This window comes from Hemiscyllium ocellatum, chromosome 14, assembly GCF_020745735.1.
Source record: "Hemiscyllium ocellatum isolate sHemOce1 chromosome 14, sHemOce1.pat.X.cur, whole genome shotgun sequence".
Lineage (NCBI taxonomy): Eukaryota > Metazoa > Chordata > Chondrichthyes > Orectolobiformes > Hemiscylliidae > Hemiscyllium > Hemiscyllium ocellatum.
Genome location: NC_083414.1, coordinates 41427270 through 41445305, shown reverse-complemented (window position 1 = coordinate 41445305; position 18036 = coordinate 41427270). Strand labels below are relative to the sequence as shown.

Sequence of the window (18036 nt, the reverse complement as noted above, 5' to 3'; positions counted from 1 at the left end):
AATCAACAGTAACGTAGAAGAAATACACATGGCATATTTTGAGTGTCTAAGCTAAAATACAATTTTGTTATGAGCAAAATCTAAACCAACCTCCAGGGGTCATCCTATTACAAAACGATGACATCACTGAACATTAAGCTTAAACTAGAACATAAATATATTGATAAAAATATTATTCAACTCTTATGACAAAATTGTTAACAATCACAAGTTTTCATTCTCAAAACTGCTTCTAATTCAGTTCCAAAGACTCCAGTGATGCCAAACACAGGCCGCCAAGCTGCAAATTGCTTCCTGATATATTGGCTCTTTGTATCGATTCAGAATTGTCAATCAGACAAATGTCATGCAACACCACACACAAAACAGGCTTGGACTCCATCATATATGTGGAGAAAATAGTCCACATCCTTTAACATTTTTAATCGAAAGTATTGCAAATCAACAGACATCGTGCCTAATGGACAAGCTTTAACAAAACAACTGTAAAGTCCGGATGATTACACAACACTTGTATGATGTTACGGAAGGAGATCTTATATTGATAGAAAAATAAATTTTTGACTTTAAAGTTCAAGCTGACTTTAAAATGACTTTGAAAATTCTTTTTCTTTAAAACGTGAACACTTCTTATATTAAAGATACCTGAAAATGTTATTGTTCCTTACACTTCATTGACAATTAACAAAATTATGGTAAAATAGCACATCTTCTGGTCAGCAACACTACTGTGTAGGATATTTTGTCAGAGTAAAATTTTATTGAAGTCAATAAAATAACTTGTGTCTGCAATTCATTCCTGAAGAGGCCATTTTTCATACCACCCTAATCTTTTCTGCTCTTCGTGGTAGTAATTTTTTAAGGGCAAGTAAACTACACAGATGAGATTGCAATAGAACAATGGGTACCCAATGTCAGAGCAAAATATTATATGGGATATCTTGCACAAGGAAAGAAATTACAGGAAATGTCTGTAAATATAAAAATACAGAGAAAACACTGCCAAGAAAAATAAACTGGAATTTATATATATTTAAAATGCATTGAGTAAATTTTGAACTCACCATAATGTGCTTGAAAGGCCTGGGGCTTTACAACTTGATTACAATGATTACACATCACCAGATAAAAATCATCATGCGCTGGACAGTGACCAAATATTGGCATATCTGGAAAAAGATAACCAAAATTAAAATGACCTTTTAAACTAAAGCTACAAAATGCCTCAATTTCAGAAAGGAAAACATCCAAAATTAAATTGCAAACATGTAAAATCAAGTTACCTTGAAGGAAGAGTCACTTATGTAACTAATTGATCAACAGCATCACTTTTTATGTCAGTTGACATTTTAAGAACCGTGTTATAACTGTAAAATTGTCAGGTGAATACTGTAGTAAAGTAAATTATTTCAAAACAATTTTTTTTGTGATTTTACATTCATATAGCAAAATCAATAAGCACTGAAGACAGAAATTGTGTGGATTCTCCTGTGAATACCTTCTTCTGCCCCTCTGCCAGTAAGCCAGAATTCTAAGAAATTGCTGCTGCAAATAACCCTCACTAGCACATGACTGCATTATCCAGGTCAAATATTACAAACCGCAATTAAATCTTGGACACGTGCAACATCAGATGAATCCAAAACGCTGTGTTGCGTATGCTTGTGAGAAAGTACTGTGTTACAGAATCACTACGTTTTAAGAGTACAGAAGGAGGCCATTCGAACCATCATTTAAGAGTAAATCCCAAGATGGAAGCTGAAGGCTGAACTTCACCATCAATACACAAAAGAGCTTCAGTTTTGCCAAGTTTAAACAGATATAAGCTCATCGGCAAAAAAAAAACTCTCCTCGATGCATAGAGACATGTACATCTAAAACATTAACACGGCCAATACTGAATATTTAAACTCAACTAAATACAAGGCTGACTCGGAGAACTAATAATATTTCAGTGATGCACTTTTGCTTACTCATCACAGCAAATACAGCCACAGAAATGAAGTGGTTATAGAATAACTCACCATTTATAGAAGACTGAGCAAAGGGTAATTGTAAATGGATTTAAAAGTAGTGCTGGAAACATACTAAATTCAGGCAGGAAGTGATGGCATTGCATTCAATTAAGGAAAATCGTTAAACACATGGTGCATATTTTATTTTATATACACACACACACACACACACACACACACACACACACACACACACACACACACACACACACACACAGTGGAAACTGCAAATTAATTACCTTGATTATTAAGATAGAAAGCAAGATTCCAAACCAAGGGAAGACATCACATGTTGGCAGTGGATGTAGGAGAGAGGAAAGAGGAGAGGGGAAATGGCTTCAGGAAAGAGAAAGGTGTAGGTATTAAAGAGAGGGAAAATTACTGACCAAGTACCATGGAATAAATTCTGGAGCAGGCACACTTTCTTTCAGAACATTCTTAGAAATCACAATGTGTGACATTCTGGTATAAAGGTATCTGCCTATACTTCAGCAACTCTGAGCATACTAAATGTTCTCCAATACATGATCAGCTACGTATAATGTACAGTAGTATCCCTAACTCTGGACCAGAAGGCTCAGGTTTAAGTCCTACCGACTCCAAAAAATGCGCAGGAACATATCTGGACAGGTTGTTGATTAGCATACCTAACATCAGCAAGCTTTGAAACTAAGCAGTCTAAGTTTGTGACATGCTATTGTAAATAAACTTCAGAGGACTCAACAAAAACCCATGTTTTGTGGTATAAATTACACATGCTATCACAGAAAACCACAAACTATCAATGGAGTATGAAAGATGGGGCAGAATTGAGGTACTGGAGACACAATAGCATTTGATATTATTCTGGGGCACAGTAACAAGATGGAATTAGCAAAATGTGGATTTATTAGGGACAAGGTTTTTGGGGTAGGGAAATACTGGAAGAGATCTTAAGAGGTGGCAACAGAAGACGGAGGAATGCTCCCCACGGAGAACAATAGACATATTTGCTGGCTATTGGTTTTTCAAATCAGTTCTCCTACAGAGACTGTAGCTTTTATTATGGGAAGAATCAGCAGTAGGAAGTGTGAAAAAGACACTGACATTTGGAATGGAAGGTCAACATCACTTATCCTTTAAACTGCTAGACTGAAAGAAAGGAAAGGAAACATTTGCAACATTTACACAAAACATACAAAAGATACAATCATTCACTATACTGAGAGAGTAGGGGGAAGGGGCATCTCAACATTTCATAAGCAAAACACAGGGCTGCTAGAAATCAAGCAAAATGCTAGAAATATCTGGTAGATGAAGCAGCATCTGTGAAGAAATAGTTAAAATTTCAGGTTGTTGAGTTCTAGCAAAAAGATCATCAACGTGAAATGCCAAGTTCGCTCTCTCTCAAGGGATGCGGTCTCATCTAACTTTTTCCAATGTTTTTGACCTCATGTACATTAGAGAGAAGATAGATGTACAGCTCAACATTAATGCTATGATTGAATTCAGTCTGCAGAGATTCAAAAAAAGATTCTTTATGATGCTGTGGCAGTGGCCCTATGTCTAGGCCAGAAGGCCTGTTCGAGTCCAACCTGCTCCAAAAGTGGGCCGGAAAACGTCTGAACCAAAAAGAAAGCGTTATTTATGTGCAAGCAATGAACTGTTAATAGCACAGGGTGCAGCATGTAAACAACCACCAGCAAGCACACATTTTAATCGCTGTACCCAAGTTGTACATTAGGCTGCACTTCATTTTATATCTTTTAGCACCATTTGACCAAGGTTTCTTTAATTTGGTCGGATTTATATGCCCCCCCCTCAAACTTCTTCAGAGTTTATGATTTCAGTCTCTGTCAAAGGCAGTTCTCTGGTATCTTATGCTAAATAGTTTTCACAAATGAGCCAAGTATCAACAGACATCATAGCTGAGCCTGATCCCATCCTCAGCCACACAAAGCACACACAATTGAAAAAATGGACGAGAGGAACTCTAACACAAAAGACAAAGTGAACAGAAGAGGCCAGCAAATTCTAATTAAAACTCAGTTCACTGAAAGATGTTGTGAAACTTGAATGGGCTCAGAAAAGATTTACAAGGATGTTGCCAGGGTTGGAGGATTTGAGCTACAGAGAGAGGCTGAACAGGCTGGGGCTGTTTTCCCTGGAGTGTCGGAGGCTGAGGGGCGACCTTATAGAGGTTTACAAAACTATGAGGGGCATGGACAAGATAAACAGACAAAGTCTTTTTCCTGGGGTGGGGAGGACGTTCAGAACTAGAGGGTATAGCTTTAAGGTGACAGGGAAAGATAAAAAAAGGGACCTAAGGGGTAACTTTTTCACGCAGAGGATGGCACATGTATGGAATGAGCTGCCAGAAGAAGTGGTGGAGGCTGATGCAATTGCAACATTTAAGAGACATTTGGATGGGTATATGCATAGGGAGGGTTTGGAGGGATATGGGCTGGGTGCTGGCAGGTGGGACTAGATTGGGTTGGGATATCTGGTCGGCATGAATGAGTTGGACCGAAGGGTGTGTTTTCATGCTGTACATCTCCATGAGTCTACATACAGCAGTTTATTTTAAGGGCAGGGAAAAAAAACTGGTATTGCATAAAAAAAGTTGAGTTTATTTCAAAATTGACTTTGCCCACAAAGCCTGATATTGGAACATGCAATGTAATTGAAGCAGCGTGACACCATTCAGAACAGTGCAGCCCACTTGATTGGCAACACATCCAACACCTTTTGCCCTGAAGCTCAGCAGCAATAATGTGTGCATGATAAGCAGGATGCACTACAGAAACTTCCCAAGGCTCCTTGGACAGTATCTTCCAAGTTCAACTACTACCACAACGGCAGCAGATACATGGGAACACAGTGACTGACAAGTTTCCTGCTAAGCTGCTCACTGTTCTGACTTAGGATAGTATCACTGCTTCTTCAGCGTTGCTGGGTTAAAATCCTGAAACTTCCTCCTTAATCATATTCTGGGTCTATCTGAGAAAGTGTATAAGATATGAGCATGTAGGGAAAGAGTTAAGTTTCAGGTTGCTTGACAAAGGCTTCAGCTAGCATGACTTTGACCAGATAAGTATATGTGGTAAACAATGAGGTGCTGGAGACAAGGGTAGTGGGTTAATGAGGTGAAGAACATCCATTGTGTAATGCTCGTTAACAAGGTGAGGAACATCTATTGTGCAATGCCAGATGGCTTAATCTTTACTGTTGATGCTCACGGATTGTAACAGTCACCCAATCAATACAGATGTTGCTTTATTTGGATGCTGCTCCCTGTAAGTGACAATGTAATTCCTTAAGAACCTGCCACCCGAGAAAAGACCAAGAACACGTGTCTTTGTGCACATGGGCCATTGCTCTCTTTTCAGGGCTCGGAATAATGAAGGTAGAGCCATACTGTATGAGCGTTTGCTTCAATGGATATGGAAACGGGGCAACAATATTGGCGAGCCAGGTCAGAGTCCAAACGAACAGTTCCGATTGGACTGTGTCAGCGATCGCCTGAAAAACCAGTATCTCAAGACGGATGGTCCCACAAGAATTTAAACTTTGGTCCCCCTAGATATTCTTTTGTCAGAAACAGTCCCCTCATTCAATCGTTTTCTATGCTAGGTACTCCTCAATCTGTAATTAGTTCAGTCAAGAGATAGTTTCATAAATGCGCTGACAAACAGGGGTTCAAGTCCCCTGGATTTATTGGGTTTTGAGCCCCTAGACATATAGAATAAGAAAAGGGGCTCAGGTCTCTGAGAAATGAGAAAGGGGGTTAAAGCCCCCTAGGCAAAAGGGGTCTGGATTCCTCTAGAGGCGAGGTTTGCGGCTTGGAGCATTAAAAAATAGTTAGAAACCAGTAACTTGAAAGAAAACAAACAGTGACACAGTGGTTAGCACTGCTGCCTCACAGCGCCAGAGACCCGGGTTCAACTCCCGCCTCAGGCGACGGACTGTGTGGAGTTTGCACGTTCTCCCCGTGTCTGCGTGGGTTTCCTCCAGGTGCTCCGATTTCCTCCCACAGTCCAAAGATGTGTGGGTCAGGTGAACTGGCCATGCTAAATTGCCCGTAGTGTTAGGTAAGGGGTAAATGTATGGGTGAGTTGCGCTTCGGCGGGTCGGTGTGGACATGTTGGGCCGAAGGGCCTGTTTCCACACTAAGTAATCTAATCTTTAAAAAAAAACACAAAATTTGGTACTTCTTGAAGTTATCACCTATATCACCCACACCTCCCTTTCTATGTACTTTTAGGACAACATGGCATCACTGGAAAAAGGGGGAGAAAGTGGAACCAGTCTGTTTGGATCCTGACAGTGAAATGCATTTACTGTCAGGGAAGCTTTGCCTGGGGTTCTGTTATGGCAGTCTGAGTTTCTGAGCTGTGTTTTTATTCTGGGGAAGAGGATGGCTTGGACTGCGGCACTGCGTGGTCCACTGTGAGGGCTTTTTCTTTTTATAAGTGTAATTTCATTGAGAGGATGCAAAAAACAAAAAGACAAACACTAGAATTAAAGTTGCACTAATACTTCGGTCAAAAAGGATGTTTCACTAAGTTGTGCCATGCTAAGAGTGCTTGATATTTAAATATTTTGGTTTGTTAAAATACTGGTTCAGAAAATTCTTTCAAGTGACTGTTTTGCTTTATTTAAATTAGGATCTCAATTCAGTGTGTTTTGAGGTATGTAATAGAGAAGATTTTGTTTCTACGTTAATATTATACTCTTTAAAATTATCAAACATGTAACCTTAAAACAATTTGATTGAGGGCCTTGAGCCGTTGAGTTGTTTGAAATTTGACAATGCCTGCTTTAAAAAGACTGGGTCAGTGATCATGCTTTAGCCACGTAAGTGTTTTGTATTAAAATATCTTCTTGTGAAGATTCGGCATTTAAAAAAAAAAATGTGCATTTCAATTTTGATGTTATGGCAAGATTTTCAAGAATGTTAGAACTTGAGGCTGAGCTGGTTAAGTTTTGTTAATTATTGTTAGGATTTCATCTGCCTCCTTCATATTGCAAATTCAAAGCATGTTGATCTCTACCAAACTTGCACATTACTGGTTTGTAACCACTGTAATTCTGAAATGTTTTATTTGGGAAATTTCATTTGGAGAACATTTTAATATGTTCTGTATTTGTTTCCCATGAATATTTGAGATTTAAATTTGAACTGAACCTGCCTCTTCAATGGCTAAAGCACAGGAAACATTGTTGTTTTCTTGCTGTTCCAGATTTTTGAAATACTTTTCCTGACAGCTTTCACATTAGCTAAATATTAATTTGTCAAAGGAAAATAATCTTTGAATAACCTGAATGGGGTCCCCAAGGGTTTGGGTTTAGGATCATTGATTGTTGTTTAAAAGTGAGTGAACTGTTTAGGCAGCACAATTTAGAAGTTTATGCATTGCATAAAACTTGATAATGTCATAAATAATGAACTGAGTAACAGACTTCAAGGCAACTAAGAATGCTGAAACAGGCAGACAATTTAGTGTAGTTAAATGTGTGACTGTCTTCATACTGATACCCACTGTGGCAAGGAGGGAATGAGAGGGAAAACACAAAGTTACTTTCAGCAGCTAACAGTCTCTAGAGTTTCTCCATTCACAGGGAAAGCACGCCTTCGGACCACCACCCTACCCTCCACAACCTGATCCAACAGTCACGAGCATGAAAAGTGAAGAAGCTAACAACAGTGAAGAGGAGGTCCATATGCTTAGTCAGTGGCTTTCCTGCAGATATAGAAAGAAGATAAAGCTCACGTAGTTCAATCATTTAAACGAAATGATGGTTCGCTGATTAAGCTACCATCAAGACAGCCAGTTGGCTTGTTACATTTGACAGCAGAGGGGGAGCAGAAGGAAAGAGTGCTGTGTTCACCTACCCTGATGCTGCGCTTTATGCTCTGATGCGCTGGTATTCATCATCTGAAGCACCTCCACAAGGATGGAAGTCTCATCAGTTTTGTTCAGTAATTAACTGCCCTCATCTAAGAATTCTGTGGAGTGATGCAGAAGGTCAGACTGGATTTTGTTTTCAGGTTGGACTTTACTGAAAGAGATTTTAGATAACTGGCTTGTTTCCACTCAATGTGGAGAGGGTGGAGTGGTCACTGAGGACTATGAATTTAAGAACTTTACTGGTGAACATTTTTCTTCCCCCCATGTGGGAGGACCCTGCAGATTCTATCTACTGCATGGAGGTAGTAATCTTTGTTGTTATAATCATTATATGTTGTGTGTCAATAATGTGCTTAAGTATTGGTAGTAAAATTCTCATGAAGAAGTGGCAGTGTCATCTAGGTAGTTATCATGAAATGATAAGGGAATGAGGAAGTGTATAAGATATGAGCAGGTAGGGAAAGAGTTACATTTCGGGTTGCATGACAAAGGCTTCAGCGAGCATGACTTTGACCAGATAAGTATACGTAGTAAACAGTGAGGAGCTGGAGGCAAGGGTAGTGGGTTAACAAGGTGAGGAACATCCGTCGTGCAATGCCAGATGGCTTAATCTTTACTGTTGATGCCCGCTGATTGTTCGGTCACCCAATCAATGCAGATGTTGCTATATTTGGATGCTGCTCCCTGTAAGTTACGATGTAATTCCTTAAGAATCTGCCACCCAAGAGAAGACCAAGAACACATGTCTTTGTGCACATGGGCAATCGGTCTCTTTCCAGGGCTCGGAATAATGAAGAAGGAGGTAGAGCCACACTGTTTCTGAGCGTTTGGTTTGGCTGATATGGTAATGGGGTGACATGACATATCTATAGCAAATGGGCTGCAGTGGTTCAACAGCAGCTCATTATGATCTTCTAGATAACAAGGAATGGGCAACAAATAGTGGTCTAGCCAGTGATATCGTTATTCCATGAAAGTAGGGTTTTGAAAATTGGAATAAAAATGCCATAAGCTGCACAATGAATTTGTCCCTAGGTTCAGACTGCTTATTTATCTGTTGCAGAAAGCAAAACCTTGCCCCGAGACCTCCTGACTCCCCATCTTTTTCTAATTTCTTCATCTCAATCTCATATTAGAAAGGCCATCAGCATGTCAATCAGGGTTACTGTTCTTTTTAAATGCACTACAAAAAAATCCCTAAACACTTGCAAATAGCATTCTCCTTGACAGTAATGGTGATGCAGAAGAAAGTGAGGACTGCAGATGCTGGAGATCAGTCAAAAAGTGTGGCGCTGGAAAAGCATAGCAGGTCAGGCAGCATCCGAGGAGCAGGACAGTCGACGTTTGAGTAATGGTGGTTCATCAACCCTAGTGGACACATTCTCCAGTTTATTTCTACCCTAACTTGGTTACACTTACACCTATACAGAGTATTTCCAGAAACAACTGCTTTTCCTGCCCCCATAGCTTAGTTTTCCTTATTCAAAAAGGTGATAGCATCCATGGTCATTAGGTCAATTTCATTACATATAATGATGGTATCCCACCCTCAATATTCGTGCTCCCCCTCCTCTCCCCAGTTCAAAAAGTGAACCAAATAAGAACTGAATTTCAGACAGGAAAGATGGTACACTGCCCTGGGCATCAGCAGGAAGTGTACTTGGCACCTATTCAGTTTCAAATCCATTTGTCACTTCTTCAGCCTTTTTGAAAAAAAACCTAACTACTTCTCTCTACATGCTGAGCTTCTTTAGAACTTTGGTTTTATTGACGACCCCAATATTTTATTGGGGACAAATTACAGTTTAAATAAAAGTCTTAAAACAATGGGTTTAAAGCCAACTTTATTCAAAATATAGTCTTTTGCATTGCTCATAACAATCTGCCACTCTCTCAACTTTCGCCTCTAAGTAACTAAGTATTTAATATGAATGCAAGTACTATATTGAAGTGGTCTGAATGATGTTCAAATGTCAGCCTCATCAAAATTAAAGCTATTAGGTAGCTTTCAATCCTGTTCAACCTGGTTGGCTTAAATTGAACAAGTAGCCTGACAGTTTGAGGGGTCAAAAATCAGCCAGCCAGCCAAGACATAAAACTTGAAAATTATGGCTGACAGCACTAAAGGATCTGATCGGTGATCATCTATGCTCAAGATTGTACATTTTAGCTGAAAAATGTGTTGTTGGAAAAGCGCAGCAGGTCAGGCAGCATCCAAGGAGCAGGAGAATCGACGTTTCGGGCGTAAGCCTTTCTTCAGGGATCTGTACATTTTAGACAATTTTTGAAAAGGAACGGTTGAGAAGTTTTGCAACAGTGCATCTATCACAAAGGGTAGAGGTAGCTAAATGGTTCAAGAATGAAGTATGACTAAAACTTACTTTCTTTTAATTAAAATGAAAGATGGATTTTCAGCAGCAGGTTGCCATATTTGTAGCAGCTCACTCACAGGATGCTGAGACTACTGTTCAATCTCCTAATCATGCAGAACCTCTCGCTGCTATTAGAAAAGGAACTGAACATTTCTCTAAGTCAGACCATAAAATACAGAGAATACACGGAGTTCATTTTTAAATAAAAGCAATGTATCTAAGAATCAGCACTTGCACCAAAAAAAGGATCGATTCAGAAGTCAAATTAAAGTTTGAAAATAATATTAGCATATTAAATCCTTCAGAATTACTAGGAATGTGATAGAACCCACACACAAGAGACTGAATTTCAGGAATGGCACTGAAGTTCAGAAATGTCAATAACGGTTTAAAAAGTCAAACAAACTTAATGCGCTGGGCATAGTGACTATCCCTTCCTGCAATTTATTTTAAACAACCTTGCAATTCAGTCATGATTTGGAGATGCCGGTGTTAGATTGGGGTGTACAAAGTTAAAAATCACAACACCAGGTTATAGTCCAACAGGTTTAATTGGAAGCACACTAGCTTTCGGAGGTCACTCCTTCATCTGATGAATCACCTGATGAAGGAGCGATGCTTCAAAAGCTAGTGTGCTTCCAATTAAACCTGTTGGACTATAACCTGGTGTTGTGTGATTTTTAACTTCGCAATTCAGTAGTATTGAAAAACAAAGAAAACCTGATTTGAAAAGTCTCTCATCAGAAACACTTGAGTGCTTACAGACTATGAAACAAAAAGGTGGAAAATGGATCAGTAGTGAAAACAGAAACTAAAGGTGAAATACTTTCAGAACACAGCATTGTGGTATGCAGTTCCTGGAGCCAGTGATCATTGTGTGGCCACGCAGAACACAAGAAATAGTCTTTTGCAGGTTTTTGTTGTACATATCATCCAGACTATAAAACTGTTGTACCTATTGTTCAGGGAGACAAGGCATGGTCAAGCCCCATGGTTAGGGTCAGAATCATGCTGCCCCTCCCAAAAGCTTTTGATTTAATAAATTCGATTGACTTGCTTCTAAATGCATTTTATTAATTTTACGACAACAAATTGGTGCTGCAAGCAGGGTGCTGTTCACTGTCCCAGATAGAGTGGCCACCTTCCTGGAGACAGGGCACAATACTCAGACAAAAGCAGATCAAACTACAGAAGCTGTTGATGTGCAAACAGTGAGGGAGAGAATGCCCTCTGAGTTGAATCATACTTAGAAGGCAGGAACAATCGCACTGGCAGAGATCAAGGCCTAGATTAAATAAGCAGGATACAGGGAAATGATCACTTCCTAAAATAGTTATGCCGGACTCCAATAAGAACTCCTCCAGGTGAGAAGCAGCCAATGGGAAAACACGCAGCAATCACGGCAGGTAGGTAAAAGCAAATCAACCTACAGAGGATCTGAGAGGATAAACCTATCAGTGTTAGGGCAGGACAGGGAGATTAATGGGGACCCCAGAGTCTCATTAACCAGTATTTGATAGACAGACATTCACTCATTAGATAGATGTGAAAGAGTGGGTGGGATCTGTCTCAGACCAGACATCAACAGCAGAATTGGCTCATGGCTGAAAAGACAGAAGACCAAGAAAATAGGTGTCCTTTTGGCCCATCAACTGGCTGGCCTCATAGGTCAGACTTTGGAATCCACAAAGAAATGGACGGACGAAAAACAAATGCTTCAATCCTGACGAAGGAAACTGGAAAAGGAAAATCAGTTCCTGGAGGATAGTCAGTGGTGGGGGGGGGGGGGGGGGGGGGGGGGGATCATTGCTACCTTATAATGCCCAGGAGGGCGTGGTCGCATCTGGTGAACCGTTGGTCGACCTTCCTGAGGAAATTAACTCGCCCCAGTAACACGCAGTGGGAAAGGAGCTAACGCGAATGCAAAATATAAGCCATTTACACCAGGTGAATTGCAGCAGATTTTAGCTTCCCTAGATCGCTTACAGCCTCCGCAGTAATAACGCAAAGGTTTGGGCGGAATCAGATACCATCTGGGTGGGGCCACCAACTACATTTAAGGGATATTCACCAGCTGGTCCAGGCTGCACGCCCTCGGGACAAGTGGCATTTAATATCTGACAGGTCCGACATAGCCGATGATGCACAGCAACAAAGTCAAGATTATAGGAGAGGCAGATGGAGCCAGAGCACCCCATTAAAACAGATATAGATGATCAGCAGGAGCCCTTCAGCAGATTTAAGGCCAAAATCCAGCGTGTTCTGGGGAAAGTGCCTACCAATTGGGCAAAAAGAACACACACTAAACAACAAAAGGCAGAGGGCGCCTCCAAATATGGGGAATGATTTTTTTGGGTCTACTAAGAATGCCCAGGGATTCCCCACTCAGACTATTCTGACAGGGCATTCATTCAGGCCTTCAAGGATGGACTGTCTCCCACATACCAGGTGGGTTCTAAAAATGTGGGTCATCATTCTCCAAGTTGTGACGCCCGGGTACAATGGGCAACAGATGTTAAGGAGGACACAGGAGGAAAGCCTCCAGTGAATGTAAAGCAGGAAAACCTAGACGTTGTCACAATGACAAAATCCAGACCCCACATATCACAACTGTGGCAAGACGAGCCATTTTGTCTGGGACTGTAGGGGAGGTAATAGAACAACGGGAAGTCCACTTGTGTCTGTTAGTACTGTTGCAAAAAGGGGCCACTGTGAAGATACTTGTTGGGAAAAACACAAATCAACAAACAGAGAATGCATCAGACCAACATTCGGCAGCCCCCATGGGCACAGATGATAAGGTGGGAAGGATCTCCGTACCTGAACTGATAGGGGGCTGACGGTGTGAGGGGCTAATGGACATGGGAATCTCCATATCTATTACTGACCTACCCCAGCCACAACTAACAAAATGATTTATGTGGAGGGATTAATGGACTTCAAATCGCTGCATACTTGAGTGAGACCACTCTAGTAGAAATCAATAATGAGATTTTAAGTAAGATTTAAAAATAATGAAGGGATCATTATGAGAAATGATTTAATGAAGGACTACAAAGTCCTTCATGACTGTGGGAAGGGTGAATTAATCTGGCCTCGTCCCAATGGCAGAAAGGAAAAAATGGAGACTTGCGCGAGCCACTTTGCATTGTCCAAGTTGCCTCCTCTATGGGATGCAATTGGCAGCTAGAGGATAATTGCTTTGGTGCCATTGGTACCTCCATCGCAGGGGTATCCGCTGAGACAAAATTAGTTGATTAAAATTGACCCCACAGTCGTGGAGGGTCCAGAATACAAGCAGCACCGACAATACCCCATATTCACCAAGGCACTACAAGTACTACTAGTTCCCCCACATGACCGCTCAGTAAACCTGACAGAAGTCACCGTCTCACAATTGATTATACAGCACTAAAAAGGGTCTTTCCTAAATTACACCCTATAGTTGCCAATCCATCCACAATCTTAAGTAGGCAAAATCTTTACTGTACTGGATATTATGAATGGATTCTGGTCTTCCCCCCCCCCCCCCCCCCCCAAATGGTTTGCATTTACCATTGGGGATAAACAGTATACTTGGACCAGACTTCCCCAGGGATTCCATAATAGCCCAGCCATTTTTCACCATGTAATGAGTGAGGTACTCAGGAAGATCGACCTGCCCCACAGCAGTGCAATTCTCTAATATGCTGATGGCATCACCCTGGCTTCTGAATCCAAAACAAAACATCAAGAGGCACTATACTTAGTCCTGAAGCATTTGCAGGACAAAGGGCTAAAAGCCAGCCCAAAGAAAGCTCAAACTGGGAAAACCTAGAGATCTTTACTTGGGACATTTATGTTCCCAAAGCATGAAAGAAGTGCCTCCAGACAAGACGACAGCTATACATTCCTATGACAGTCCGTGGTGTGACAAAGGTCTTGGGTTTGTTTAACTACTGCAGGAATTTTATCTCGAGTTTCCCAAAGTTGTAAGCCCATACAACGGTTGACAAAAGGGGCTAAACCTGCAAGGGACCCTATTGGCTGGTGACCAGAGCAAGATGACTCTGAGAGAAAACTGAAAGCAGAGTTAATGTCAGCACTGGGACTGGGATTCCCAGATGTTAGTCAAGACTTCCACGTTTATTGCAACAAAGGGAGATTTTTAAACTCAGGTCCATGGCGATACACAGCAACCTGTGGGGTACTACTCAACTGCTGAGGGTCCTATAGTCAACGGCTTGCCCAGATGTTTAGCTGCTTTAGACTGTGCCATGTGGACAGTGAGGGTCAGTGAACCTACTGTGATGATAGGGAATATAGTCTAGCACATCAAACACACCCCTGTAGGAATGTTAAATACGGGAAAATTATGCATGGCTTCCAACATAGGAAGCGCAAACTGGGAGGCTGTTCTTTTACCACCAACCAAATCCACTACCATTATAAGTTATACCTGGGAAAACCCAGCAGAAGTGATGTTAGGCAATGGTGAACCACATGTGTGTGGGAATGTGGGCGATGAAGTAGAGGAAAATGGAATAAAGGGCGTACCCATGGAGACACCAGATGAGACCCTGTTTGTAGATGGCTCACAGAAATATGTAGAAGATTTGTCACAAACGGGATGGGCAGTAGTGAAGGCAAAACTACGAGTCGTCTGAGTGGGGAGAATACAGGGAGGCCTGTCAACCCAGGTGGCAGAGTTAGTGGCCCTCATGGAGGCAACAGAGAAGACAGTTAGCATTTACACTGATAGCAAATATGCTTTCAGCTTTGTCAACAATTACATTTCCGTTTGGGGAAGATGGAGATTTGTCACCACAGGGGGCACCCGTGCCAAGCATGGGCAGATAATAAAGATCTTACTGGCAGCCAGCAAGCTCTCACAGGCTGCAGTGTTGAAGGCCAAGGCCCATCAGAGGGAACCAGATAAACAGAATTCCAACTGGCACATTAAGGGGAACCAGGCTGCTGACAAAGCTGCTCAGAGACAGAAGACATCAATCCTATGTCTGCCATCTCCGCTGAGGATGACCCGACCATAAGCATTACCCAACTCCATGCTGCCTGCAGTAGAATGGGGCATAAGGCATGCCCAAAGGGGCCCTGGGAGTGTGTACAGATAGATTTTACAGGACCTCTTCCCCAAACTCTTGGGAAGATGTATTGCCTTGAGATTATTGACCAATTTACCAGGTGGGTCCAGGTCTACCCTACCCAGAACTGCTCAGCTAACACTGTGGCAAGAATTTTGGCTGGGTGGTGATTCCCACCACAGTGGAGGGGGTACAGTCTCAGAGTGACTCGAACCAGGGTATCCATTTTACTGGAAGAGTTGTAAAAACCATACGTCAGATGATGGGCATTAAAACAGAAATTTCACAGACCCTACCATCCACAAAGTTCTGGCATGGTGGAGCGAATGAACAGAACTCTTAAACTTCCCTTGCTAAGGCCATGCAGGACTCTGACAAGCGCTGGACTGAGGGCCTGCCTGCTATACTCATGGGACTCAAGCCGATCGACTAGTTTGACCCCTTACAGGTGGATGATAGGGAGGGCAATGCAGCTACCGGTGATCATCTTCATCGGGTGCCGACGTTAGCCCTCTCTGTGATAAATATGTTCCTATGTGCTCGAACTGAGCGCCAAGCTGAAGAAGATGTGCAAAACATTTAGGGTCAAACAGGAGAGGTGGGATAAGCAGAGGCTATTAGAGGATTGTCCAGAGGTCCCATCGGCAGGTAGTAAGATAATGGTTAAGACTTTATCCACTAAACCTTGCTTCCCAAAGTAGAATTATCCCTATGAGGTTATTAGCGGTGACACGTGCACCTGTATTGACATTGGAGGGAAGGCGGTCCGAAAACACTGGTCACAACTGAAGAAATATACAGACACCAGTTGATGATCCTCACCCTCTGCATTTTTTTCAGTCTGACTCCTCGAGGCCTGCTGATGTCATGTGTGTAAGCGGTTGTTGTGAACAGACTGAGAGCGTGGGCTGTTGAGTGGGTAGTATAACCTTTGGACTATTGTATAACTGTTTGGTAAGCTCTGGGATGTTTGTTTATTTTTGCCATCGCTCTTTGCCGAGTAGCCACTGGTGGGGGTCGGGGTTACATGAAAGGAACGGTGTCAACCGTAGTACTGCTCAGAGTAGGTGCAAGATGTGTGTTAATACTTACCTATCATATCCTATATGCACACTCAGCAAGACGGCATCTCTAAATGCCAGATCTGTACACGAGTCCGCACACACGCTAGTGGGGAATTTCCTGTGACTCATTCAGTTTAATAATTCAGAAATGGCAGAATGGTGGTTAGACCAGAACTGATCCTCACAATTTTCCATATTGGTGGGGGGTGGGGGATGTGGAGAGGGGAGGGTAAGAGAATCTCACGACTCATTTCACACAAAGCCCTAACTGGACCATTTATGCTGCCAATGATAAAGGTCACCTGGGAGACCGTGGGTTATAACATGCAGAACTATAAAGGTTGGTTCCAGCCTCACTACAACCTTCCACATATACCCCCAGCTCTGTCCCTCGCAAACACCAAGGTGAAGGAACACCTATGGGGACTGTTTTAAATGTAATCACACGTGAAGGTGGAATGCCGGAATCAGTGAATGTTCCCATTCCCTGCTCCTTATCCCATCCGGCCGCCAAACGTTTCTTTGTGGAAGAATTCTGAGCCGAGGTTATCAAAATGACTACAGGAGAAACATTCAAAATCATTTGGACCGTAATTACCTGCAATTATCGTAATTATCGACGGATTACCTGCAGACTTACAATGGTAAGTATTTTGTTTGTGGTCTCAAGGCCTATGTGGTTCCTTTTGTTTGCTATTACAGTTCCCCCGCTTTAATCCCAATCTACACCTACTTCGATCCAAACGGTCCACCACTGAGACTGAGCGATTCTTTACGACCACCTTCCCTGCTTGTGGGGCTGCAAAGGAACTGATCAATATGCCTCAACCTTGGAAAGGTTGGCTAATGAGACTGCCCATGGCTTTGCTGCTTTTAGCACGGCCATCTCTGAGGTGTCAGCTGAGGTTATTGCCATCCATACTGTTGCGTTGCAGAACCGTTTGGCCCTTGACTATTTGCTAGGGGCACAAGGCGGCACCTGTGCTGTTACTAACCCAGTGCTGCACATACATTCCGGATGTCTCAGACAATATAACTAACCTTGCAGATCATGTCCGCTTGGAGGCTGATAAGTTCAGCAAGGAGGGAAACAGTTTCATGATTATAATCCCACAGGGTGGCTATGATGGCTACAAGACAGATCTTAGGGCTTGTACCTTTTGCATGCCTTTTGAGTCACCCTCTTTTTGGCTCCACTGATGATAAGTGGATGTAAGTGGTCTGTTCATCCTGCTCCCGCATATCTAGGGGGGGGTGCTGTTGGAATTTTATTAATTATACTCCCACAGTACTTTATCACTGAAGTAGCCAAAGAAAAAAGGTGATCAAGGCACTTATCAAATGACTATAGTTTGAATATTTAATGTAGAAAATGCCACAACCAATTTGCATTCAGAAAAATGTTACAAAAAGTGATAACGACCTGATAGTTTGCCCTGGATGATTTAAATTGAAGGAAAAATAGCTAGGATTTCAGAAAGAACTTGCCCCAAGCTTCTTTGATACACACAGTCATTTTACATTGCCCAGGGAGCACCTCAGGCCGTGGTTATCGAAAGATTAAAGACAGTACTTCCAATAGTGCAGCTACTGTGCTTGCTCCAGGGTGTCAG

At 42.0% G+C, this 18036-nt stretch overlaps 1 protein-coding gene across 2 annotated transcripts in view; it reads right to left on the bottom strand.

Moving 5' to 3' along the window:
• Nucleotides 1–18036, bottom strand: part of LOC132822361 (ataxin-7) — a 136277-nt gene that overhangs the window by 53567 nt on the left and 64674 nt on the right. For both annotated transcript variants that reach the window (XM_060835665.1, XM_060835664.1), the window contains exon 3: nucleotides 1065–1169. In XM_060835665.1, the coding sequence (XP_060691648.1) occupies nucleotides 1065–1169 (105 nt within the window). The remainder of the gene's footprint in view (nucleotides 1–1064; nucleotides 1170–18036) is intronic.